This window comes from Medicago sativa, chromosome 4 (assembly GCF_051527215.1).
Source record: "Medicago sativa cultivar Bolivia chromosome 4, Bolivia_mono, whole genome shotgun sequence".
Taxonomy (NCBI): domain Eukaryota; kingdom Viridiplantae; phylum Streptophyta; class Magnoliopsida; order Fabales; family Fabaceae; genus Medicago; species Medicago sativa.
In genome coordinates, this window is record NC_140752.1 from 757,998 (window position 1) to 784,253 (window position 26,256).

At 37.0% G+C, this 26,256-nt stretch overlaps 1 protein-coding gene across 1 annotated transcript; it reads left to right on the top strand.

Annotated features, from left to right (window-relative positions):
• The first annotated feature begins 237 nt into the window (after positions 1-237).
• LOC146925620 (uncharacterized) lies at positions 238-2,783 on the top strand. The gene is made up of 2 exons (XM_085701138.1): positions 238-2,489; positions 2,678-2,783. Exons 1-2 carry the CDS (start codon positions 238-240, stop codon positions 2,781-2,783), a joined length of 2,358 nt encoding a protein of 785 aa, XP_085557264.1.
• Positions 2,784-26,256: the final 23,473 nt, after the last annotated feature.

Here is a 26,256-nt window from a genome sequence, read left to right on the forward strand (position 1 = left end):
GAACTGGGTTAACAATTCTTTGTGCCTCTTTTCTTTCTTGTCCATTATTTGCTTTATTATGTTTGTCTTTGTTAGCTTAATGTTCTAAACATCATATACAACATCTGTGTATCTGTGTCCTGTGTTGGAACATCGTTTGGAACATCGTAAGTCTAACGTGCCAGAATAACAATTGGCATCAGAGCAGGCACCCTGCCTGTTATTGGGTGAGATCTAGAGGAGATCTATTCTGGCAATATGGAGAAAGAAGGAGGTTTCGTTAACAGGCCACCATTACTAGATGGAACAAACTATGACTACTGGAAGTCATGCATGAGTGCCTATCTCAAGTCTATTGACAGCAAAACCTGGAAAGCAGTGTTAAGAGGTTGGGAACATCCAGTTGTCCTTGATAAAGATGGAAACAAAACAACCATTCTGAAACCGGAAGAGGAGTGGACTGTTCCTGAAGATGAATTGTCACTAGCAAATTCAAAGGCGTTAAATGCTCTTTTCAATGGGGTAGACAAAAATATGTTCAGACTCATCAAAAAGTGTGATGTTGCCAAAGATGCTTGGGACATCCTCAAGACAGCACATGAAGGAACCTCAAAAGTAAAGAGCTCAAGAGTTCAGCTCTTAACAACCAAATTTGAGAATCTGAAAATGCAGGAGGATGAGACCATCCAAGACTACTACATGAATGTCTTAGACATTGCAAATTCATTTGATTCTCTGGGTGAAAAGTTGTCAGATGAGAAATTGGTGAGAAAGATTCTCAGATCCCTTCCAAAGAAATTCGATATGAAGGTGATAGCTATTGAAGAATCTCAGGATGTCTCCAGTATGCAAGTGGAAGAACTCGTAGGTTCTTTACAGAACTATGAGCTTGTTGTTGACAACAAAAGTGAGAAGAAAGGAAAAGGTATTGCTCTTACAGCAAATGCAACTGATAATGATGAATGGTATGAAGATGCAGAAGATGACAAAATCGCAGATGATATGGCTATGCTGGGTAGACAGTTCAACAGACTTTTGAAACAAGTCAATAGCAGAATCAGAGGCAGTGGGCAAAACATCCGATTCAACATTGACAAGCAACAAAGCAATCCAAGGTATGACAGAAATAATGACAAAAATGTTCAATACAAAGGAGTGCAATGCTTTGAATGTGGAGGTTATGGTCACATTAGAACTGAATGTGCAACCTTGCTCAAGAAACAAAAGAAAGGGATGTTGGTTTCTTGGTCTGATGATGAAGATGGAGATGGTGAAGGAGATGCTGCCAAAATTGTCACTGCTTTGACTGGAAGAGTGATACCCCTGTGTAATTCTTCTGATAAAGACCTTGCTGGTAGGGAAATTGTGGTACCTGACTATGATGATACAGACATGTCTAAGCTTCTAGCAGAGCATGATGAGATTATCAACCAGCTCCAGTATAAAAGATCTAATCATTCGAGCAAAGTTGCTGATCTTAATCATAAGGTAATATCTGTCAAATCTCATCTTAACAATGCCTCACAACAAGTTATGATAATGAGTGCTGGAACTGATGTTTTTAATGAATCGTTAGATGGTCAAACAATAGAAGAACCTAATGACATAGAACATACTCATGAACCTTTGATAAATGAACATAAGATTAGTAACTATGTCCAGTCTCTAGATCAGCATGAGATAGATAAAAGTGTGAACTCAGTTGAAAAGTTAAATTTTGTAACTTCTTCCAGCACAGTGGATAACCCTGGCAAAATGTTAGAACATCCTTCAGAACCTCTCCTAACTAAGCCTGAAAAAGAGTCTTCCACCTGGAAATGTCCTCCTAACAACTTACAAGGACATAAAAATCTGTTGTGTTTCAATCTGTACAAAACACCTGAACTGTATCAATCCAGATCTGTAGAGAGTGAAACATATAAAGAAAGGAAATCTAAATGTGTGGGTCTGATGATTCATACATCCTCAGCAACATCTGATGAGAAGGGTTGGTTCTTTGATAGTGGTTGTTCTAGACATATGACTGGTGAATACAATTACTTTGAAGACTTGAGACTGGTTGATGTTGGCCCTGTTACCTTTGCTGATAACTTTAAAGCCAGAGTTATAGGAATAGGAAGCCTTAAGAAGAGCAAGTTACCTAAGTTGACTAATGTGTTTCTGGTCGAAGGACTCCACTCAAACCTGATTAGCATAAGCCAGTTGTGTGATCAGGATCTAGAAATTACCTTCAGGAAGACTGGATGCAGAGTTGTGAACAAAGAAGGAGAAACCATAATGAAAGGGGTCAGATCTAGAGACAACTGTTACAAATGGGACTCAGAGTATGAGGAACACATTGAGATGTTGCGAGTAATGATTGAACATCATAAGGTGTCTGCCACTACTCAAGTTGAAAATACTGAAGGTGGAGGAAGTATGGGCGGAGATTTGGTGTCTATGCCAGATACTAAAAATACTATTTCCAATATCAGTTCTGACAGGGAACAAGGCCAATCTAGCAATACAAGGTCCTGCTCTAAAAGAAAAGTTCAAAATTGTTGAAATCCTTGACTCTTTAGTTGAGTTTAAATCCATCTGTCTTCTGGTATGTGAAACTTTTATTCGAAAGAATAATGATGGGTATCTTCAAAAAGATGTCTGTGTAGAAGAACACAGAGTTTATGATGACTCATGTCCTTGTGTCCTTGTGTACAAGAAAGCGTGTTTGTACCTTGAGCAAGCTTCCAGACCTTGGCTCAAAAGATTCTCAGAGTCCTGTAACATTCAAGAGTTCAAGAAAAGTGATGCAGACAAGTCTGTAAAGAAAGAACATGAAAGATTCCTGATTACCCTTACTTACCCTGATAATATTGTGTTTGGAGGAATGTCGAATCAAATGGTTCAACATTTCGTTCATCAGATGCAGTCTGAATTTGAAATGAGTCTTGTGGGAAAACTGACTTATTTTCTTGGTCTGCAAGTCAGACAGATGGAAAACACAACCTTCATCTCTCAGAACAAGTATGCCAAGAATATTGTGAAGAAGTTCGGGCTAGATAATGCCAGTCATAAAAGAACACCAGCAGCCACTCATGTAAAGCTATCCAAAGATGAAAATGGTGTAGCTGTTGATCAAAGCCTGTACAGAAGCATGATTGGAAGTCTCCTATATCTTACAGCAAGCAGACCTGACATAACTTTTGTTGTAGGGGTTTGTGCTAGATATCAAGCAGATCCTAAAATGAGTCATCTTGTTCAAGTTAAAAGGATTCTGAAGTACATAAATGGCACCACAGACTATGGGATTCTCTATTCTCACGGTGGAAGTTGCAGGTTGATTGGCTATTGTGATGCTGATTGGGCAGGTAGTGCAGATGATAGAAAAAGTACTTCTGGAGGCTGTTTCTTCCTTGGAAACAATTTGGTGTCTTGGTTCAGCAAGAAACAAAATTCAGTGTCTCTATCAACCGCAGAGGCAGAATATATTGCTGCAGGTAGTAGCTGCTCTCAGTTAGTCTGGATGAAGCAAATGCTGGAAGAGTATGATGTTCAACAAAATGTTCTAACATTGTACTGTGACAATCTAAGTGCTATCAACATTTCCAAAAATCCTATACAACATAGCAGAACAAAGCACATTGACATCCGGCATCACTTCATTAGGGATCTTGTTGAAGACAAAATTGTAACTCTGGAGCATGTAACAACTGAAGAACAACTGGCTGACATCTTCACAAAAGCCTTAGATATCAAGCAATTTGAGAAACTACGAAGCAAGCTGGGTGTTTGCATCCATGAGGAATAGCAACCACTGTTCAAAATGTCAGGTACTTTTAGCTGTAATTTATGCTTTTATCACATCTCAATTTGGCATATTTTATGGCTAAAAATGGGGAGTAGGTATGTCCTTGCTGTATGTTACCTGACTATGTGCTTGAGGATGTTGAGACATCCGGTTCCGGCTTTCTGGTGATTTTGGTTTTTCTGATATTTCTGTTAGTTTGTATAAAAAAATAATAATATGTATTCAGAGGGAGTAAAGAATATCTGTTTGTACTCCTTGAGGGGGAGTATGCTTCTGTGTCCCTGAATGTTCCTGTGGATGTTAAAACATCCGGATGGCCGATTTGCATTGAATCTAAGCGTGTGAGAATTCGTTGGATAGGTAAACAACATAACTACGACTTCCATGGGATATTTTTGCATTCTCTAAAAATTCGGCCGAAATGGAGGTTAAGAAAATCTCCTCGTTAATATAGGACATTGCTCGTTTTCGACCCATTTTTATTAGGTAGGCCATAAAGTGGCCGATTTGTATTGAATCTTAGCATGTGACAATTCGTTGGATAGGTAAACAACATAACTATGACTTCCATGGGATATTTTTGCAATCTCTAAAAATTCGGCCGAAATGGAGGTTAAGAAAATCTCCTCGTTAATTTAGGACATTGCTCGTTTTCGACCCATTTTTACTAGGTAGGCCATAAAGTGGCCGATTTGTATTGAATCTTAGCATGTGACAATTCGTTGGATAGGTAAACAACATAACTACGACTTCCATGGGATATTTTTGCATTCTCTAAAAATTCGGCCAAAATGGAGGTTAAGAAAATCTCCTCGTTAATTTAAGACATTACTCGTTTTCGACCCTTTTTTACTAGGAAGGCCATAATGTGGCCGATTTGCATTGAATCTTTGCATGTGACAATTCGTTGGATAGGTAAACCTCATAACTACGACTTCCAGGGGATATTTTTGCATTCTCTAAAAATTCGGCCAAAATGGAGGTTAAGAAAATCTCCTCGTTAATTTAGGACATAACTCGTTTTCAACCCTTTTTTACTAGGAAGACCATAATGTGGCATATTTGCATTGAATCTTAGCGTGTGACAATTCGTTGTATAGGTAAACAACATAACTACGACTTTCATGGGATATTTTTGCATTCTCTAAAAATTCGGCCAGAATGGAGGTTAAGAAAATCTCCTCGATAATTTAGGACATTACTCGTTTTCGACCCATTTTTACTAGGAAGGCCATAAAGTGGCCGATTTGTATTGAATCTTAGCATGTGACAATTCGTTGGATAGGTAAACAACATAACTACAACTTCCATGGGATATTTTTGCATTCTCTAAAAATTCAGCCAAAATGGAGGTTAAGAAAATCTCCTCGTTAATTTGGGACATTACTCGTTTTCGACCCTTTTTTTACTAGGAAGGCCATAATGTGGCCGATTTGCATTGAATCTTAGCGTGTGACAATTCGTTGGATAGGTAAACAACATAACTACGACTTCCATGGGATATTTTTGCATTCTCTAAAAATTCGGCCAGAATGGAGGTTAAGAAAATCTCCTCGTTAATTTAGGACATTACTCGTTTTCGACCCATTTTTACTAGGAAGGCCATAAAGTGGCCGATTTGTATTGAATCTTAGCATGTGACAATTCGTTGGATAGGTAAACAACATAACTACGACTTCCATGGGATATTTTTGCATTCTCTAAAAATTATGCCAAAATGGAGGTTAAGAAAATCTCCTCGTTAATATAGGACATTGCTCGTTTTCGACCCATTTTTATTAGGTAGGCCATAAAGTGGCCGATTTGTATTGAATCTTAGCATGTGACAATTCGTTGGATAGGTAAACAACATAACTATGACTTCCATGGGATATTTTTGCAATCTCTAAAAATTCGGCCGAAATGGAGGTTAAGAAAATCTCCTCGTTAATTTAGGACATTGCTCGTTTTCGACCCATTTTTACTAGGTAGGCCATAAAGTGGCCGATTTGTATTGAATCTTAGCATGTGACAATTCGTTGGATAGGTAAACAACATAACTACGACTTCCATGGGATATTTTTGCATTCTCTAAAAATTCGGCCAAAATGGAGGTTAAGAAAATCTCCTCGTTAATTTAAGACATTACTCGTTTTCGACCCTTTTTTACTAGGAAGGCCATAATGTGGCCGATTTGCATTGAATCTTTGCATGTGACAATTCGTTGGATAGGTAAACCTCATAACTACGACTTCCAGGGGATATTTTTGCATTCTCTAAAAATTCGGCCAAAATGGAGGTTAAGAAAATCTCCTCGTTAATTTAGGACATAACTCGTTTTCGACCCTTTTTTACTAGGAAGACCATAATGTGGCCTATTTGCATTGAATCTTAGCGTGTGACAATTCGTTGTATAGGTAAACAACATAACTACGACTTTCATGGGATATTTTTGCATTCTCTAAAAATTCGGCCAGAATGGAGGTTAAGAAAATCTCCTCGATAATTTAGGACATTACTCGTTTTCGACCCATTTTTACTAGGAAGGCCATAAAGTGGCCGATTTGTATTGAATCTTAGCATGTGACAATTCGTTGGATAGGTAAACAACATAACTACGACTTCCATGGGATATTTATGCATTCTCTAAAAATTCGGCCAAAATGGAGGTTAAGAAAATCTCCTCGTTAGTTTAGGACATTACTCATTTTCGACCCTTTTTTTACTAGGAAGACCATAATGTGGCCAATTTGCATTGAATCTTTGCATGTGACAATTCGTTGGATAGGTAAACAACATAACTACGACTTCCATGGGATATTTTTGCATTCTCTAAAAATTCGGCCAAAATGGAGGTTAAGAAAATCTCCTCGTTAATTTAGGACATAACTCGTTTTCAACCCTTTTTTACTAGGAAGACCATAATGTGGCATATTTGCATTGAATCTTAGCGTGTGACAATTCGTTGTATAGGTAAACAACATAACTACGACTTTCATGGGATATTTTTGCATTCTCTAAAAATTCGGCCAGAATGGAGGTTAAGAAAATCTCCTCGATAATTTAGGACATTACTCGTTTTCGACCCATTTTTACTAGGAAGGCCATAAAGTGGCCGATTTGTATTGAATCTTAGCATGTGACAATTCGTTGGATAGGTAAACAACATAACTACAACTTCCATGGGATATTTTTGCATTCTCTAAAAATTCAGCCAAAATGGAGGTTAAGAAAATCTCCTCGTTAATTTGGGACATTACTCGTTTTCGACCCTTTTTTTACTAGGAAGGCCATAATGTGGCCGATTTGCATTGAATCTTAGCGTGTGACAATTCGTTGGATAGGTAAACAACATAACTACGACTTCCATGGGATATTTTTGCATTCTCTAAAAATTCGGCCAGAATGGAGGTTAAGAAAATCTCCTCGTTAATTTAGGACATTACTCGTTTTCGACCCATTTTTACTAGGAAGGCCATAAAGTGGCCGATTTGTATTGAATCTTAGCATGTGACAATTCGTTGGATAGGTAAACAACATAACTACGACTTCCATGGGATATTTTTGCATTCTCTAAAAATTATGCCAAAATGGAGGTTAAGAAAATCGCCTCGTTAATTTGGGACATTACTCGATTTCGACCCTTTTTTACTTGGAAGGCCATAATGTGGCCGATTTGCATTGAATCTTAGCGTGTGAGAAATCGTTGGATAGGTAAACAACATAACTACGACTTCCATGCGATATTTTTGCAATCTCTAAAAATTCGGCCGAAATGGAGGTTAAGAAAATCTCCTCGTTAATTTAGGACATTGCTCGTTTTCGACCCATTTTTACTAGGTAGGCCATAAAGTGGCCGATTTGTATTGAATCTTAGCATGTGACAATTCGTTGGATAGGTAAACCTCATAACTACGACTTCCATGGGATATTTTTGCATTCTCTAAAAATTCGGCCAAAATGGAGGTTAAGAAAATCTCCTCGTTAATTTAGGACATAACTCGTTTTCGACCCTTTTTTACTAGGAAGACCATAATGTGGCCTATTTGCATTGAATCTTAGCGTGTGACAATTCGTTGTATAGGTAAACAACATAACTACGACTTTCATGGGATATTTTTGCATTCTCTAAAAATTCGGCCAGAATGGAGGTTAAGAAAATCTCCTCGATAATTTAGGACATTACTCGTTTTCGACCCATTTTTACTAGGAAGGCCATAAAGTGGCCGATTTGTATTGAATCTTAGCATGTGACAATTCGTTGGATAGGTAAACAACATAACTACGACTTCCATGGGATATTTTTGCATTCTCTAATAATTCGGCCAAAATGGAGGTTAAGAAAATCTCCTCGTTAGTTTAGGACATTACTCATTTTCGACCCTTTTTTTACTAGGAAGACCATAATGTGGCCAATTTGCATTGAATCTTTGCATGTGACAATTCGTTGGATAGGTAAACAACATAACTACGACTTCCATGGGATATTTTTGCATTCTCTAAAAATGCGGCCAAAATGGAGGTTAAGAAAATCTCCTCGTTAATTTAGGACATAACTCGTTTTCAACCCTTTTTTACTAGGAAGACCATAATGTGGCCTATTTGCATTGAATCTTAGCGTGTGACAATTCGTTGTATAGGTAAACAACATAACTACGACTTTCATGGGATATTTTTTCATTCTCTAAAAATTCGGCCAGAATGGAGGTTAAGAAAATCTCCTCGATAATTTAGGACATTACTCGTTTTCGACCCATTTTTACTAGGAAGGCCATAAAGTGGCCGATTTGTATTGAATCTTAGCATGTGACAATTCGTTGGATAGGTAAACAACATAACTACGACTTCCATGGGATATTTTTGCATTCTCTAAAAATTCGGCCAAAATGGAGGTTAAGAAAATCTCCTCGTTAGTTTAGGACATTACTCATTTTCGACCCTTTTTTTACTAGGAAGACCATAATGTGGCCAATTTGCATTGAATCTTTGCATGTGACAATTCGTTGGATAGGTAAACAACATAACTACGACTTCCATGGGATATTTTTGCATTCTCTAAAAATGCGGCCAAAATGGAGGTTAAGAAAATCTCCTCGTTAATTTAGGACATAACTCGTTTTCAACCCTTTTTTACTAGGAAGACCATAATGTGGCCTATTTGCATTGAATCTTAGCGTGTGACAATTCGTTGTATAGGTAAACAACATAACTACGACTTTCATGGGATATTTTTGCATTCTCTAAAAATTCGGCCAGAATGGAGGTTAAGAAAATCTCCTCGATAATTTAGAACATTACTCGTTTTCGACCCATTTTTACTAGGAAGGCCATAAAGTGGCCGATTTGTATTGAATCTTAGCATGTGACAATTCGTTGGATAGGTAAACAACATAACTACGACTTCCATGGGATATTTTTGCATTCTCTAAAAATTATGCCAAAATGGAGGTTAAGAAAATCGCCTCGTTAATTTGGGACATTACTCGATTTCGACCCTTTTTTACTTGGAAGGCCATAATGTGGCCGATTTGCATTGAATCTTAGCGTGTGAGAAATCGTTGGATAGGTAAACAACATAATTACGACTTTCATGGGATATTTTTGCATTCTCTAAAAATTCGGCCAGAATGGAGGTTAAGAAAATCTCCTCGATAATTTAGGACATTACTCGTTTTCGACCCATTATTACTAGGAAGGCCATAAAGTGGCCGATTTGTATTGAATCTTAGCATGTGACAATTCGTTGGATAGGTAAACAACATAACTACGACTTCCATGGGATATTTTTGCATTCTCTAAAAATTATGCCAAAATGGAGGTTAAGAAAATCGCCTCGTTAATTTGGGACATTACTCGATTTCGACCCTTTTTTACTTGGAAGGCCATAATGTGGCCTATTTGCATTGAATCTTAGCGTGTGACAATTCGTTGTATAGGTAAACAACATAACTACGACTTTCATGGGATATTTTTTCATTCTCTAAAAATTCGGCCAGAATGGAGGTTAAGAAAATCTCCTCGATAATTTAGGACATTACTCGTTTTCGACCCATTTTTACTAGGAAGGCCATAAAGTGGCCGATTTGTATTGAATCTTAGCATGTGACAATTCGTTGGATAGGTAAACAACATAACTACGACTTCCATGGGATATTTTTGCATTCTCTAAAAATTCGGCCAAAATGGAGGTTAAGAAAATCTCCTCGTTAGTTTAGGACATTACTCATTTTCGACCCTTTTTTTACTAGGAAGACCATAATGTGGCCAATTTGCATTGAATCTTTGCATGTGACAATTCGTTGGATAGGTAAACAACATAACTACGACTTCCATGGGATATTTTTGCATTCTCTAAAAATTCGGCCAAAATGGAGGTTAAGAAAATCTCCTCGTTAATTTAGGACATAACTCGTTTTCAACCCTTTTTTACTAGGAAGACCATAATGTGGCATATTTGCATTGAATCTTAGCGTGTGACAATTCGTTGTATAGGTAAACAACATAACTACGACTTCCATGGGATATTTTTGCATTCTCTAAAAATTAAGCCAAAATGGAGGTTAAGAAAATCGCCTCGTTAATTTGGGACATTACTCGATTTCGACCCTTTTTTACTTGGAAGGCCATAATGTGGCCGATTTGCATTGAATCTTAGCGTGTGAGAATTCGTTGGATAGGTAAACAACATAACTACGACTTCCATGGGATATTTTTACATTCTCTAAAAATTCGGCCAAAATGGAGGTTAAGAAAATCTCCTCGTTAATTTAGGACATTGCTCGTTTTCGACCCATTTTTACTAGGAAGGCCATAAAGTGGCCGATTTGTATTGAATCTTAGCATGTAACAATTCGTTGGATAGGTAAACAACATAACTACGACTTCCATGGTATATTTTTGCATTCTCTAAAAATTCGGCCAAAATGGAGGTTAAGAAAATCTCCTCGTTAATTTAGGACATTACTCGTTTTCGACCCTTTTTTTCTAGGAAGGCCATAAAGTGGCCGATTTGTATTGAATCTTAGCATGTGACAATTCGTTGGATAGGTAAACAACATAACTACAACTTCCATGGGATATTTTTGCATTCTCTAAAAATTCAGCCAAAATGGAGGTTAGGAAAATCTCCTCGTTAATTTGGGACATTACTCGTTTTCGACCCTTTTTTACTAGAAAGGCCATAATGTGGCCGATTTGCATTGAATCTTAGCGTGTGACAATTCGTTGGATAGGTAAACAACATAACTACGACTTCCATGGGATATTTTTGCATTCTCTAAAAATTCGGCCGAAATGGAGGTTAAGAAAATCTCCTCGTTAATTTAGGACATTACTCGTTTTCGACCCATTTTTACTAGGTAGGCCATAAAGTGGCCGATTTGTATTGAATCTTAGCATGTGACAATTCGTTGGATAGGTAAACAACATAACTACGACTTCCATGGGATATTTTTACATTCTCTAAAAATTCGGCCAAAATGGAGGTTAAGAAAATCTCCTCGTTAGTTTGGGACATTACTCGTTTTCGACCCTTTTTTACTAGGAAGGCCATAAAGTGGCCAATTTGTATTGAATCTTAGCATGTGACAATTCGTTGGATAGGTAAACAACATAACTACGACTTCCATGGGATATTTTTGCATTCTCTAAAAATTAAGCCAAAATGGAGGTTAAGAAAATCGCCTCGTTAATTTGGGACATTACTCGATTTCGACCCTTTTTTACTTGGAAGGCCATAATGTGGCCGATTTGCATTGAATCTTAGCGTGTGAGAATTCGTTGGATAGGTAAACAACATAACTACGACTTCCATGGGATATTTTTACATTCTCTAAAAATTCGGCCAAAATGGAGGTTAAGAAAATCTCCTCGTTAATTTAGGACATTGCTCGTTTTCGACCCATTTTTACTAGGAAGGCCGTAAAGTGGCCGATTTGTATTGAATCTTAGCATGTAACAATTCGTTGGATAGGTAAACAACATAACTACGACTTCCATGGTATATTTTTGCATTCTCTAAAAATTCGGCCAAAATGGAGGTTAAGAAAATCTCCTCGTTAATTTAGGACATTACTCGTTTTCGACCCTTTTTTACTAGGAAGGCCATAAAGTGGCCGATTTGTATTGAATCTTAGCATGTGACAATTCGTTGGATAGGTAAACAACATAACTACAACTTCCATGGGATATTTTTGCATTCTCTAAAAATTCAGCCAAAATGGAGGTTAGGAAAATCTCCTCGTTAATTTGGGACATTACTCGTTTTCGACCCTTTTTTACTAGAAAGGCCATAATGTGGCCGATTTGCATTGAATCTTAGCGTGTGACAATTCGTTGGATAGGTAAACAACATAACTACGAATTCCATGGGATATTTTTGCATTCTCTAAAAATTCGGCCGAAATGGAGGTTAAGAAAATCTCCTCGTTAATTTAGGACATTGCTCGTTTTCGACCCATTTTTACTAGGTAGGCCATAAAGTGGCCGATTTGTATTGAATCTTAGCATGTGACAATTCGTTGGATAGGTAAACAACATAACTACGACTTCCATGGGATATTTTTGTATTCTCTAAAAATTCGGCCAAAATGGAGGTTAAGAAAATCTCCTCGTTAATTTAAGACATTACTCGTTTTCGACCCTTTTTTACTAGGAAGGCCATAATGTGGCCGATTTGCATTGAATCTTTGCATGTGACAATTCGTTGGATAGGTAAACAACATAACTACGACTTCCATGGGATATTTTTGCATTCTCTAAAAATTCGGCCAAAATGGAGGTTAAGAAAATCTCCTCGTTAATTTAGGACATAACTCGTTTTCGACCCTTTTTTACTAGGAAGACCATAATGTGGCCTATTTGCATTGAACCTTAGCGTGTGACAATTCGTTGTATAGGTAAACAACATAACTATGACTTTCATGGGATATTTTTGCATTCTCTAAAAATTCGGCCAGAATGGAGGTTAAGAAAATCTGCTCGATAATTTAGGACATTACTCGTTTTCGACCCATTTTTACTAGGAAGGCCATAAAGTGGCCGATTTGTATTGAATCTTTGCATGTGACAATTTTTTGGATAGGTAAACAACATAACTACGACTTCCATGGGATATTTTTGCATTCTCTAAAAATTCGGCCAAAATGGAGGTTAAGAAAATCTCCTCGTTAATTTAGGACATAACTCGTTTTCAACCCTTTTTTACTAGGAAGACCATAATGTGGCCTATTTGCATTGAATCTTAGCGTGTGACAATTCGTTGTATAGGTAAACAACATAACTACGACTTTCATGGGATATTTTTGCATTCTCTAAAAATTCGGCCAGAATGGAGGTTAAGAAAATCTCCTCGATAATTTAGGACATTACTCGTTTTCGACCCATTTTTACTAGGAAGGCCATAAAGTGGCCGATTTGTATTGAATCTTAGCATGTGACAATTCGTTGGATAGGTAAACAACATAACTACGACTTCCATGGGATATTTTTGCATTCTCTAAAAATTCGGCCAAAATGGAGGTTAAGAAAATCTCCTCGTTAGTTTAGGACATTACTCATTTTCGACCCTTTTTTTACTAGGAAGACCATAATGTGGCCAATTTGCATTGAATCTTTGCATGTGACAATTCGTTGGATAGGTAAACAACATAACTACGACTTCCATGGGATATTTTTGCATTCTCTAAAAATTCGGCCAAAATGGAGGTTAAGAAAATCTCCTCGTTAATTTAGGACATAACTCGTTTTCAACCCTTTTTTACTAGGAAGACCATAATGTGGCCTATTTGCATTGAATCTTAGCGTGTGACAATTCGTTGTATAGGTAAACAACATAACTACGACTTTCATGGGATATTTTTGCATTCTCTAAAAATTCGGCCAGAATGGAGGTTAAGAAAATCTCCTCGATAATTTAGGACATTACTCGTTTTCGACCCATTTTTACTAGGATGGCCATAAAGTGGCCGATTTGTATTGAATCTTAGCATGTGACAATTCGTTGGATAGGTAAACAACATAACTACAACTTCCATGGGATATTTTTGCATTCTCTAAAAATTCAGCCAAAATGGAGGTTAAGAAAATCTCCTCGTTAATTTGGGACATTACTCGTTTTCGACCCTTTTTTACTAGGAAGGCCATAATGTGGCCGATTTGCATTGAATCTTAGCGTGTGACAATTCGTTGGATAGGTAAACAACATAACTACGACTTCCATAGGATATTTTTGCATTCTCTAAAAATTCGGCCGAAATGGAGGTTAAGAAAATCTCCTCGTTAATTTAGGACATTACTCGTTTTCGACCCATTTTTACTAGGTAGGCCATAAAGTGGCCGATTTGTATTGAATCTTAGCATGTGACAATTCGTTGGATAGGTAAACAACATAACTACGACTTCCATGGGATATTTTTACATTCTCTAAAAATTCGGCCAAAATGGAGGTTAAGAAAATCTCCTCGTTAGTTTAGGACATTACTCGTTTTCGACCCTTTTTTACTAGGAAGGCCATAAAGTGGCCAATTTGTATTGAATCTTAGCATGTGACAATTCGTTGGATAGGTAAACAACATAACTACGACTTCCATGGGATATTTTTGCATTCTCTAAAAATTAAGCCAAAATGGAGGTTAAGAAAATCGCCTCGTTAATTTGGGACATTACTCGATTTCGACCCTTTTTTACTTGGAAGGCCATAATGTGGCCGATTTGCATTGAATCTTAGCGTGTGAGAATTCGTTGGATAGGTAAACAACATAACTACGACTTCCATGGGATATTTTTACATTCTCTAAAAATTCGGCCAAAATGGAGGTTAAGAAAATCTCCTCGTTAATTTAGGACATTGCTCGTTTTCGACCCATTTTTACTAGGAAGGCCATAAAGTGGCCGATTTGTATTCAATCTTAGCATGTAACAATTCGTTGGATAGGTAAACAACATAACTACGACTTCCATGGTATATTTTTGCATTCTCTAAAAATCCGGCCAAAATGGAGGTTAAGAAAATCTCCTCGTTAATTTAGGACATTACTCGTTTTCGACCCTTTTTTACTAGGAAGGCCATAAAGTGGCCGATTTGTATTGAATCTTAGCATGTGACAATTCGTTGGATAGGTAAACAACATAACTACAACTTCCATGGGATATTTTTGCATTCTCTAAAAATTCAGCCAAAATGGAGGTTAGGAAAATCTCCTCGTTAATTTGGGACATTACTCGTTTTCGACCCTTTTTTACTAGAAAGGCCATAATGTGGCCGATTTGCATTGAATCTTAGCGTGTGACAATTCGTTGGATAGGTAAACAACATAACTACGACTTCCATGGGATATTTTTGCATTCTCTAAAAATTCGGCCGAAATGGAGGTTAAGAAAATCTCCTCGTTAATTTAGGACATTGCTCGTTTTCGACCCATTTTTACTAGGTAGGCCATAAAGTGGCCGATTTGTATTGAATCTTAGCATGTAACAATTCGTTGGATAGGTAAACAACATAACTACGACTTCCATGGGATATTTTTGTATTCTCTAGAAATTCGGCCAAAATGGAGGTTAAGAAAATCTCCTCGTTAATTTAAGACATTACTCGTTTTCGACCCTTTTTTACTAGGAAGGCCATAATGTGGCCGATTTGCATTGAATCTTTGCATGTGACAATTCGTTGGATAGGTAAACAACATAACTACGACTTCCATGGGATATTTTTGCATTCTCTAAAAATTCGGCCAAAATGGAGGTTAAGAAAATCTCCTCGTTAATTTAGGACATAACTCGTTTTCGACCCTTTTTTACTAGGAAGACCATAATGTGGCCTATTTGCATTGAACCTTAGCGTGTGACAATTCGTTGTATAGGTAAACAACATAACTATGACTTTCATGGGATATTTTTGCATTCTCTAAAAATTCGGCCAGAATGGAGGTTAAGAAAATCTGCTCGATAATTTAGGACATTACTCGTTTTCGACCCATTTTTACTAGGAAGGCCATAAAGTGGCCGATTTGTGTTGAATCTTTGCATGTGACAATTCGTTGGATAGGTAAACAACATAACTACGACTTCCATGGGATATTTTTGCATTCTCTAAAAATTCGGCCAAAATGGAGGTTAAGAAAATCTTCTCGTTAATTTAGGACATAACTCGTTTTCAACCCTTTTTTACTAGGAAGACCATAATGTGGCCTATTTGCATTGAATCTTAGCGTGTGACAATTCGTTGTATAGGTAAACAACATAACTACGACTTTCATGGAATATTTTTGCATTCTCTAAAAATTCGGCCAGAATGGAGGTTAAGAAAATCTCCTCGATAATTTAGGACATTACTCGTTTTCAACCCATTTTTACTAGGAAGGCCATAAAGTGGCCGATTTGTATTGAATCTTAGCATGTGACAATTCGTTGGATAGGTAAACAACATAACTACGACTTCCATGGGATATTTTTGCATTCTCTAAAAATTCGGCCAAAATGGAGGTTAAGAAAATCTCCTCGTTAGTTTAGGACATTACTCATTTTCGACCCTTTTTTTACTAGGAAGACCATAATGTGGCCAATTTGCATTGAATCTTTGCATGTGACAATTCGTTGGATAGGTAAACAACATAACTACGACTTCCATGGGATATTTTTGCATTCTCTAAAAATTCGGCCAAAATGGAGGTTAAGAAAATCTCCTCGTTAATTTAGGACATAACTCGTTTTCAACCCTTTTTTACTAGGAAGACCATAATGTGGCCTATTTGCATTGAATCTTAGCGTGTGACAATTCGTTGTATAGGTAAACAACATAACTACGACTTTCATGGGATATTTTTGCATTCTCTAAAAATTCGGCCAGAATGGAGGTTAAGAAAATCTCCTCGATAATTTAGGACATTACTCGTTTTCGACCCATTTTTACTAGGAAGGCCATAAAGTGGCCGATTTGTATTGAATCTTAGCATGTGACAATTCGTTGGATAGGTAAACAACATAACTACAACTTCCATGGGATATTTTTGCATTCTCTAAAAATTCAGCCAAAATGGAGGTTAAGAAAATCTCCTCGTTAATTTGGGACATTACTCGTTTTCGACCCTTTTTTACTAGGAAGGCCATAATGTGGCCGATTTGCATTGAATCTTAGCGTGTGACAATTCGTTGGATAGGTAAACAACATAACTACGACTTCCATGGGATATTTTTGCATTCTCTAAAAATTCGGCCAAAATGGAGGTTAAGAAAATCTCCTCGTTAATTTAGGACATAACTCGTTTTCGACCCTTTTTTACTAGGAAGACCATAATGTGGCCTATTTGCATTGAACCTTAGCGTGTGACAATTCGTTGTATAGGTAAACAACATAACTATGACTTTCATGGGATATTTTTGCATTCTCTAAAAATTCGGCCAGAATGGAGGTTAAGAAAATCTGCTCGATAATTTAGGACATTACTCGTTTTCGACCCATTTTTACTAGGAAGGCCATAAAGTGGCCGATTTGTGTTGAATCTTTGCATGTGACAATTCGTTGGATAGGTAAACAACATAACTACGACTTCCATGGGATATTTTTGCATTCTCTAAAAATTAGGCCAAAATGGAGGTTAAGAAAATCTCCTCGTTAATTTAGGACATAACTCGTTTTCAACCCTTTTTTACTAGGAAGACCATAATGTGGCCTATTTGCATTGAATCTTAGCGTGTGACAATTCGTTGTATAGGTAAACAACATAACTACGACTTTCATGGAATATTTTTGCATTCTCTAAAAATTCGGCCAGAATGGAGGTTAAGAAAATCTCCTCGATAATTTAGGACATTACTCGTTTTCAACCCATTTTTACTAGGAAGGCCATAAAGTGGCCGATTTGTATTGAATCTTAGCATGTGACAATTCGTTGGATAGGTAAACAACATAACTACGACTTCCATGGGATATTTTTGCATTCTCTAAAAATTCGGCCAAAATGGAGGTTAAGAAAATCTCCTCGTTAGTTTAGGACATTACTCATTTTCGACCCTTTTTTTACTAGGAAGACCATAATGTGGCCAATTTGCATTGAATCTTTGCATGTGACAATTCGTTGGATAGGTAAACAACATAACTACGACTTCCATGGGATATTTTTGCATTCTCTAAAAATTCGGCCAAAATGGAGGTTAAGAAAATCTCCTCGTTAATTTAGGACATAACTCGTTTTCAACCCTTTTTTACTAGGAAGACCATAATGTGGCCTATTTGCATTGAATCTTAGCGTGTGACAATTCGTTGTATAGGTAAACAACATAACTACGACTTTCATGGGATATTTTTGCATTCTCTAAAAATTCGGCCAGAATGGAGGTTAAGAAAATCTCCTCGATAATTTAGGACATTACTCGTTTTCGACCCATTTTTACTAGGAAGGCCATAAAGTGGCCGATTTGTATTGAATCTTAGCATGTGACAATTCGTTGGATAGGTAAACAACATAACTACAACTTCCATGGGATATTTTTGCATTCTCTAAAAATTCAGCCAAAATGGAGGTTAAGAAAATCTCCTCGTTAATTTGGGACATTACTCGTTTTCGACCCTTTTTTACTAGGAAGGCCATAATGTGGCCGATTTGCATTGAATCTTAGCGTGTGACAATTCGTTGGATAGGTAAACAACATAACTACGACTTCCATGGGATATTTTTGCATTCTCTAAAAATTCGGCCAAAATGGAGGTTAAGAAAATCTCCTCGTTAATTTAGGACATAACTCGTTTTCGACCCTTTTTTACTAGGAAGACCATAATGTGGCCTATTTGCATTGAACCTTAGCGTGTGACAATTCGTTGTATAGGTAAACAACATAACTATGACTTTCATGGGATATTTTTGCATTCTCTAAAAATTCGGCCAAAATGGAGGTTAAGAAAATCTCCTCGTTAATTTAGGACATAACTCGTTTTCAACCCTTTTTTACTAGGAAGACCATAATGTGGCCTATTTGCATTGAATCTTAGCGTGTGACAATTCGTTGGATAGGTAAACAACATAACTACAACTTCCATGGGATATTTTTGCATTCTCTAAAAATTCAGCCAAAATGGAGGTTAAGAAAATCTCCTCGTTAATTTGGGACATTACTCGTTTTCGACCCTTTTTTACTAGGAAGGCCATAATGTGGCCGATTTGCATTGAATCTTAGCGTGTGACAATTCGTTGGATAGGTAAACAACATAACTACGACTTCCATGGGATATTTTTGCATTCTCTAAAAATTCGGCCGAAATGGAGGTTAAGAAAATCTCCTCGTTAATTTAGGACATTACTCGTTTTCGACCCATTTTTACTAGGTAGGCCATAAAGTGGCCGATTTGTATTGAATCTTAGCATGTGACAATTCGTTGGATAGGTAAACAACATAACTACAACTTCCATGGGATATTTTTGCATTCTCTAAAAATTCAGCCAAAATGGAGGTTAGGAAAATCTCCTCGTTAATTTGGGACATTACTCGTTTTCGACCCTTTTTTACTAGAAAGGCCATAATGTGGCCGATTTGCATTGAATCTTAGCGTGTGACAATTCGTTGGATAGGTAAACAACATAACTACGACTTCCATGGGATATTTTTGCATTCTCTTAAAATTCGGCCGAAATGGAGGTTAAGAAAATCTCCTCGTTAATTTAGGACATTGCTCGTTTTCGACCCATTTTTACTAGGTAGGCCATAAAGTGGCCGATTTGTATTGAATCTTAGCATGTGACAATTCGTTGGATAGGTAAACAACATAACTACGACTTCCATGGGATATTTTTGTATTCTCTAAAAATTCGGCCAAAATGGAGGTTAAGAAAATCTCCTCGTTAATTTAAGACATTACTCGTTTTCGACCCTTTTTTACTAGGAAGGCCATAATGTGGCCGATTTGCATTGAATCTTTGCATGTGACAATTCGTTGGATAGGTAAACAACATAACTACGACTTCCATGGGATATTTTTGCATTCTCTAAAAATTCGGCCAAAATGGAGGTTAAGAAAATCTCCTCGTTAATTTAGGACATAACTCGTTTTCGACCCTTTTTTACTAGGAAGACCATAATGTGGCCTATTTGCATTGAACCTTAGCGTGTGACAATTCGTTGTATAGGTAAACAACATAACTACGACTTTCATGGAATATTTTTGCATTCTCTAAAAATTCGGCCAGAATGGAGGTTAAGAAAATCTCCTCGATAATTTAGGACATTACTCGTTTTCAACCCATTTTTACTAGGAAGGCCATAAAGTGGCCGATTTGTATTGAATCTTAGCATGTGACAATTCGTTGGATAGGTAAACAACATAACTACGACTTCCATGGGATATTTTTGCATTCTCTAAAAATTCGGCCAAAATGGAGGTTAAGAAAATCTCCTCGTTAGTTTAGGACATTACTCATTTTCGACCCTTTTTTTACTAGGAAGACCATAATGTGGCCAATTTGCATTGAATCTCTGCATGTGACAATTCGTTGGATAGGTAAACAACATAACTACGACTTCCATGGGATATTTTTGCATTCTCTAAAAATTCGGCCAAAATGGAGGTTAAGAAAATCTCCTCGTTAATTTAGGACATAACTCGTTTTCAACCCTTTTTTACTAGGAAGACCATAATGTGGCCTATTTGCATTGAATCTTAGCGTGTGACAATTCGTTGTATAGGTAAACAACATAACTACGACTTTCATGGGATATTTTTGCATTCTCTAAAAATTCGGCCAGAATGGAGGTTAAGAAAATCTCCTCGATAATTTAGGACATTACTCGTTTTCGACCCATTTTTACTAGGAAGGCCATAAAGTGGCCGATTTGTATTGAATCTTAGCATGTGACAATTCGTTGGATAGGTAAACAACATAACTACAACTTCCATGGGATATTTTTGCATTCTCTAAAAATTCAGCCAAAATGGAGGTTAAGAAAATCTCCTCGTTAATTTGGGACATTACTCGTTTTCGACCCTTTTTTACTAGGAAGGCCATAATGTGGCCGATTTGCATTGAATCTTAGCGTGTGACAATTCGTTGGATAGGTAAACAACATAACTACGACTTCCATGGGATATTTTTGCATTCTCTAAAAATTCGGCCAAAATGGAGGTTAAGAAAATCTCCTCGTTAATTTAGGACATAACTCGTTTTCGACCCTTTTTTACTAGGAAGACCATAATGTGGCCTATTTGCATTGAACCTTAGCGTGTGACAATTCGTTGTATAGGTAAACAACATAACTATGACTTTCATGGGATATTTTTGCATTCTCTAAAAATTCGGCCAAAATGGAGGTTAAGAAAATCTCCTCGTTAATTTAGGACATAACTCGTTTTCAACCCTTTTTTACTAGGAAGACCATAATGTGGCCTATTTGCATTGAATCTTAGCGTGTGACAATTCGTTGGATAGGTAAACAACATAACTACAACTTCCATGGGATATTTTTGCATTCTCTAAAAATTCAGCCAAAATGGAGGTTAAGAAAATCTCCTCGTTAATTTGGGACATTACTCGTTTTCGACCCTTTTTTACTAGAAAGGCCATAATGTGGCCGATTTGCATTGAATCTTAGCGTGTGACAATTCGTTGGATAGGTAAACAACATAACTACGACTTCCATGGGATATTTTTGCATTCTCTTAAAATTCGGCCGAAATGGAGGTTAAGAAAATCTCCTCGTTAATTTAGGACATTGCTCGTTTTCGACCCATTTTTACTAGGTAGGCCATAAAGTGGCCGATTTGTATTGAATCTTAGCATGTGACAATTCGTTGGATAGGTAAACAACATAACTACGACTTCCATGGGATATTTTTGTATTCTCTAAAAATTCGGCCAAAATGGAGGTTAAGAAAATCTCCTCGTTAATTTAAGACATTACTCGTTTTCGACCCTTTTTTACTAGGAAGGCCATAATGTGGCCGATTTGCATTGAATCTTTGCATGTGACAATTCGTTGGATAGGTAAACAACATAACTACGACTTCCATGGGATATTTTTGCATTCTCTAAAAATTCGGCCAAAATGGAGGTTAAGAAAATCTCCTCGTTAATTTAGGACATAACTCGTTTTCGACCCTTTTTTACTAGGAAGACCATAATGTGGCCTATTTGCATTGAACCTTAGCGTGTGACAATTCGTTGTATAGGTAAACAACATAACTATGACTTTCATGGGATATTTTTGCATTCTCTAAAAATTCGGCCAGAATGGAGGTTAAGAAAATCTGCTCGATAATTTAGGACATTACTCGTTTTCGACCCATTTTTACTAGGAAGGCCATAAAGTGGCCGATTTGTATTGAATCTTTGCATGTGACAATTCGTTGGATAGGTAAACAACATAACTACGACTTCCATGGGATATTTTTGCATTCTCTAAAAATTCGGCCAAAATGGAGGTTAAGAAAATCTCCTCGTTAATTTAGGACATAACTCGTTTTCAACCCTTTTTTACTAGGAAGACCATAATGTGGCCTATTTGCATTGAATCTTAGCGTGTGACGATTCGTTGTATAGGTAAACAACATAACTACGACTTTCATGGGATATTTTTGCATTCTCTAAAAATTCGGCCAGAATGGAGGTTAAGAAAATCTCCTCGATAATTTAGGACATTACTCGTTTTCGACCCATTTTTACTAGGAAAGCCATAAAGTGGCCGATTTGTATTGAATCTTAGCATGTGACAATTCGTTGGATAGGTAAACAACATAACTACAACTTCCATGGGATATTTTTGCATTCTCTAAAAATTCAGCCAAAATGGAGGTTAAGAAAATCTCCTCGTTAATTTGGGACATTACTCGTTTTCGACCCTTTTTTACTAGGAAGGCCATAAAGTGGCCGATTTGTGTTGAATCTTTGCATGTGACAATTCGTTGGATAGGTAAACAACATAACTACGACTTCCATGGGATATTTTTGCATTCTCTAAAAATTCGGCCAAAATGGAGGTTAAGAAAATCTCCTCGTTAATTTAGGACATAACTCGTTTTCAACCCTTTTTTACTAGGAAGACCATAATGTGGCCTATTTGCATTGAATCTTAGCGTGTGACAATTCGTTGTATAGGTAAACAACATAACTACGACTTTCATGGGATATTTTTGCATTCTCTAAAAATTCGGCCAGAATGGAGGTTAAGAAAATCTCCTCGATAATTTAGGACATTACTCGTTTTCGACCCATTTTTACTAGGAAGGCCATAAAGTGGCCGATTTGTGTTGAATCTTTGCATGTGACAATTCGTTGGATAGGTAAACAACATAACTACGACTTCCATGGGATATTTTTGCATTCTCTAAAAATTCGGCCAAAATGGAGGTTAAGAAAATCTCCTCGTTAATTTAGGACATAACTCGTTTTCAACCCTTTTTTACTAGGAAGACCATAATGTGGCCTATTTGCATTGAATCTTAGCGTGTGACAATTCGTTGTATAGGTAAACAACATAACTACGACTTTCATGGGATATTTTTGCATTCTCTAAAAATTCGGCCAGAATGGAGGTTAAGAAAATCTCCTCGATAATTTAGGACATTACTCGTTTTCGACCCATTTTTACTAGGAAGGCCATAAAGTGGCCGATTTGTATTGAATCTTAGCATGTGACAATTCGTTGGATAGGTAAACAACATAACTACAACTTCCATGGGATATTTTTGCATTCTCTAAAAATTCAGCCAAAATGGAGGTTAAGAAAATCTCCTCGTTAATTTGGGACATTACTCGTTTTCGACCCTTTTTTACTAGGAAGGCCATAATGTGGCCGATTTGCATTGAATCTTAGCGTGTGACAATTCGTTGGATAGGTAAACAACATAACTACGACTTCCATGGGATATTTTTGCATTCTCTAAAAATTCGGCCGAAATGGAGGTTAAGAAAATCTCCTCGTTAATTTAGGACATTACTCGTTTTCGACCCATTTTTACTAGGTAGGCCATAAAGTGGCCGATTTGTATTGAATCTTAGCATGTGACAATTCGTTGGATAGGTAAACAACATAACTACAACTTCCATGGGATATTTTTGCATTCTCTAAAAATTCAGCCAAAATGGAGGTTAGGAAAATCTCCTCGTTAATTTGGGACATTACTCGTTTTCGACCCTTTTTTACTAGAAAGGCCATAATGTGGCCGATTTGCATTGAATCTTAGCGTGTGACAATTCGTTGGATAGGTAAACAACATAACTACGACTTCCATGGGATATTTTTGCATTCTCTTAAAATTCGGCCGAAATGGAGGTTAAGAAAATCTCCTCGTTAATTTAGGACATTGCTCGTTTTCGACCCATTTTTACTAGGTAGGCCATAAAGTGGCCGATTTGTATTGAATCTTAGCATGTGACAATTCGTTGGATAGGTAAACAACATAACTACGACTTCCATGGGATATTTTTGTATTCTCTAAAAATTCGGCCAAAATGGAGGTTAAGAAAATCTCCTCGTTAATTTAAGACATTACTCGTTTTCGACCCTTTTTTACTAGGAAGGCCATAATGTAGCCGATTTGCATTGAATCTTTGCATGTGACAATTCGTTGGATAGGTAAACAACATAACTACGACTTCCATGGGATATTTTTGCATTCTCTAAAAATTCGGCCAAAATGGAGGTTAAGAAAATCTCCTCGTTAATTTAGGACATAACTCGTTTTCGACCCTTTTTTACTAGGAAGACCATAATGTGGCCTATTTGCATTGAACCTTAGCGTGTGACAATTCGTTGTATAGGTAAACAACATAACTATGACTTTCATGGGATATTTTTGCATTCTCTAAAAATTCGGCCAGAATGGAGGTTAAGAAAATCTGCTCGATAATTTAGGACATTACTCGTTTTCGACCCATTTTTACTAGGAAGGCCATAAAGTGGCCGATTTGTATTGAATCTTTGCATGTGACAATTCGTTGGATAGGTAAACAACATAACTACGACTTCCATGGGATATTTTTGCATTCTCTAAAAACTCGGCCAAAATGGAGGTTAAGAAAATCTCCTCGTTAATTTAGGACATAACTCGTTTTCAACCCTTTTTTACTAGGAAGACCATAATGTGGCCTATTTGCATTGAATCTTAGCGTGTGACAATTCGTTGTATAGGTAAACAACATAACTACGACTTTCATGGGATATTTTTGCATTCTCTAAAAATTCGGCCAGAATGGAGGTTAAGAAAATCTCCTCGATAATTTAGGACATTACTCGTTTTCGACCCATTTTTACTAGGAAGGCCATAAAGTGGCCGATTTGTATTGAATCTTAGCATGTGACAATTCGTTGGATAGGTAAACAACATAACTACAACTTCCATGGGATATTTTTGCATTCTCTAAAAATTCAGCCAAAATGGAGGTTAAGAAAATCTCCTCGTTAATTTGGGACATTACTCGTTTTCGACCCTTTTTTACTAGGAAGGCCATAATGTGGCCGATTTGCATTGAATCTTAGCGTGTGACAATTCGTTGGATAGGTAAACAACATAACTACGACTTCCATGGGATATTTTTGCATTCTCTAAAAATTCGGCCGAAATGGAGGTTAAGAAAATCTCCTCGTTAATTTAGGACATTACTCGTTTTCGACCCATTTTTACTAGGTAGGCCATAAAGTGGCCGATTTGTATTGAATCTTAGCATGTGACAATTCGTTGGATAGGTAAACAACATAACTACGACTTCCATGGGATATTTTTACATTCTCTAAAAATTCGGCCAAAATGGAGGTTAAGAAAATCTCCTCGTTAGTTTAGGACATTACTCGTTTTCGACCCTTTTTTACTAGGAAGGCCATAAAGTGGCCAATTTGTATTGAATCTTAGCATGTGACAATTCGTTGTATAGGTAAACAACATAACTACGACTTTCATGGGATATTTTTGCATTCTCTAAAAATTCGGCCAGAATGGAGGTTAAGAAAATCTCCTCGATAATTTAGGACATTACTCGTTTTCGACCCATTTTTACTAGGAAGGCCATAAAGTGGCCGATTTGTATTGAATCTTAGCATGTGACAATTCGTTGGATAGGTAAACAACATAACTACAACTTCCATGGGATATTTTTGCATTCTCTAAAAATTCGGCCAAAATGGAGGTTAAGAAAATCTCCTCGTTAATTTAGGACATTGCTCGTTTTCGACCCATTTTTACTAGGAAGGCCATAAAGTGGCCGATTTGTATTGAATCTTAGCATGTAACAATTCGTTGGATAGGTAAACAACATAACTACGGCTTCCATGGTATATTTTTGCATTCTCTAAAAATTCGGCCAAAATGGAGGTTAAGAAAATCTCCTCGTTAATTTAGGACATTACTCGTTTTCGACCCTTTTTTACTAGGAAGGCCATAAAGTGGCCGATTTGTATTGAATCTTAGCATGTGACAATTCGTTGGATAGGTAAACAACATAACTACAACTTCCATGGGATATTTTTGCATTCTCTAAAAATTCAGCCAAAATGGAGGTTTGGAAAATCTCCTCGTTAATTTGGGACATTACTCG

Coding starts and splice junctions, on each gene's coding strand:
- LOC146925620 (XM_085701138.1), top strand. CDS start 238: ATGGAGAAAGAAGGAGGTTTCGTTAACAGGCCACCATTACTAGATGGA. Junction 2,490..2,677: donor GGCCAATCTAGCAATACAAG/GTCCTGCTCTAA, acceptor CTTGTGTACAAG/AAAGCGTGTTTGTACCTTGA.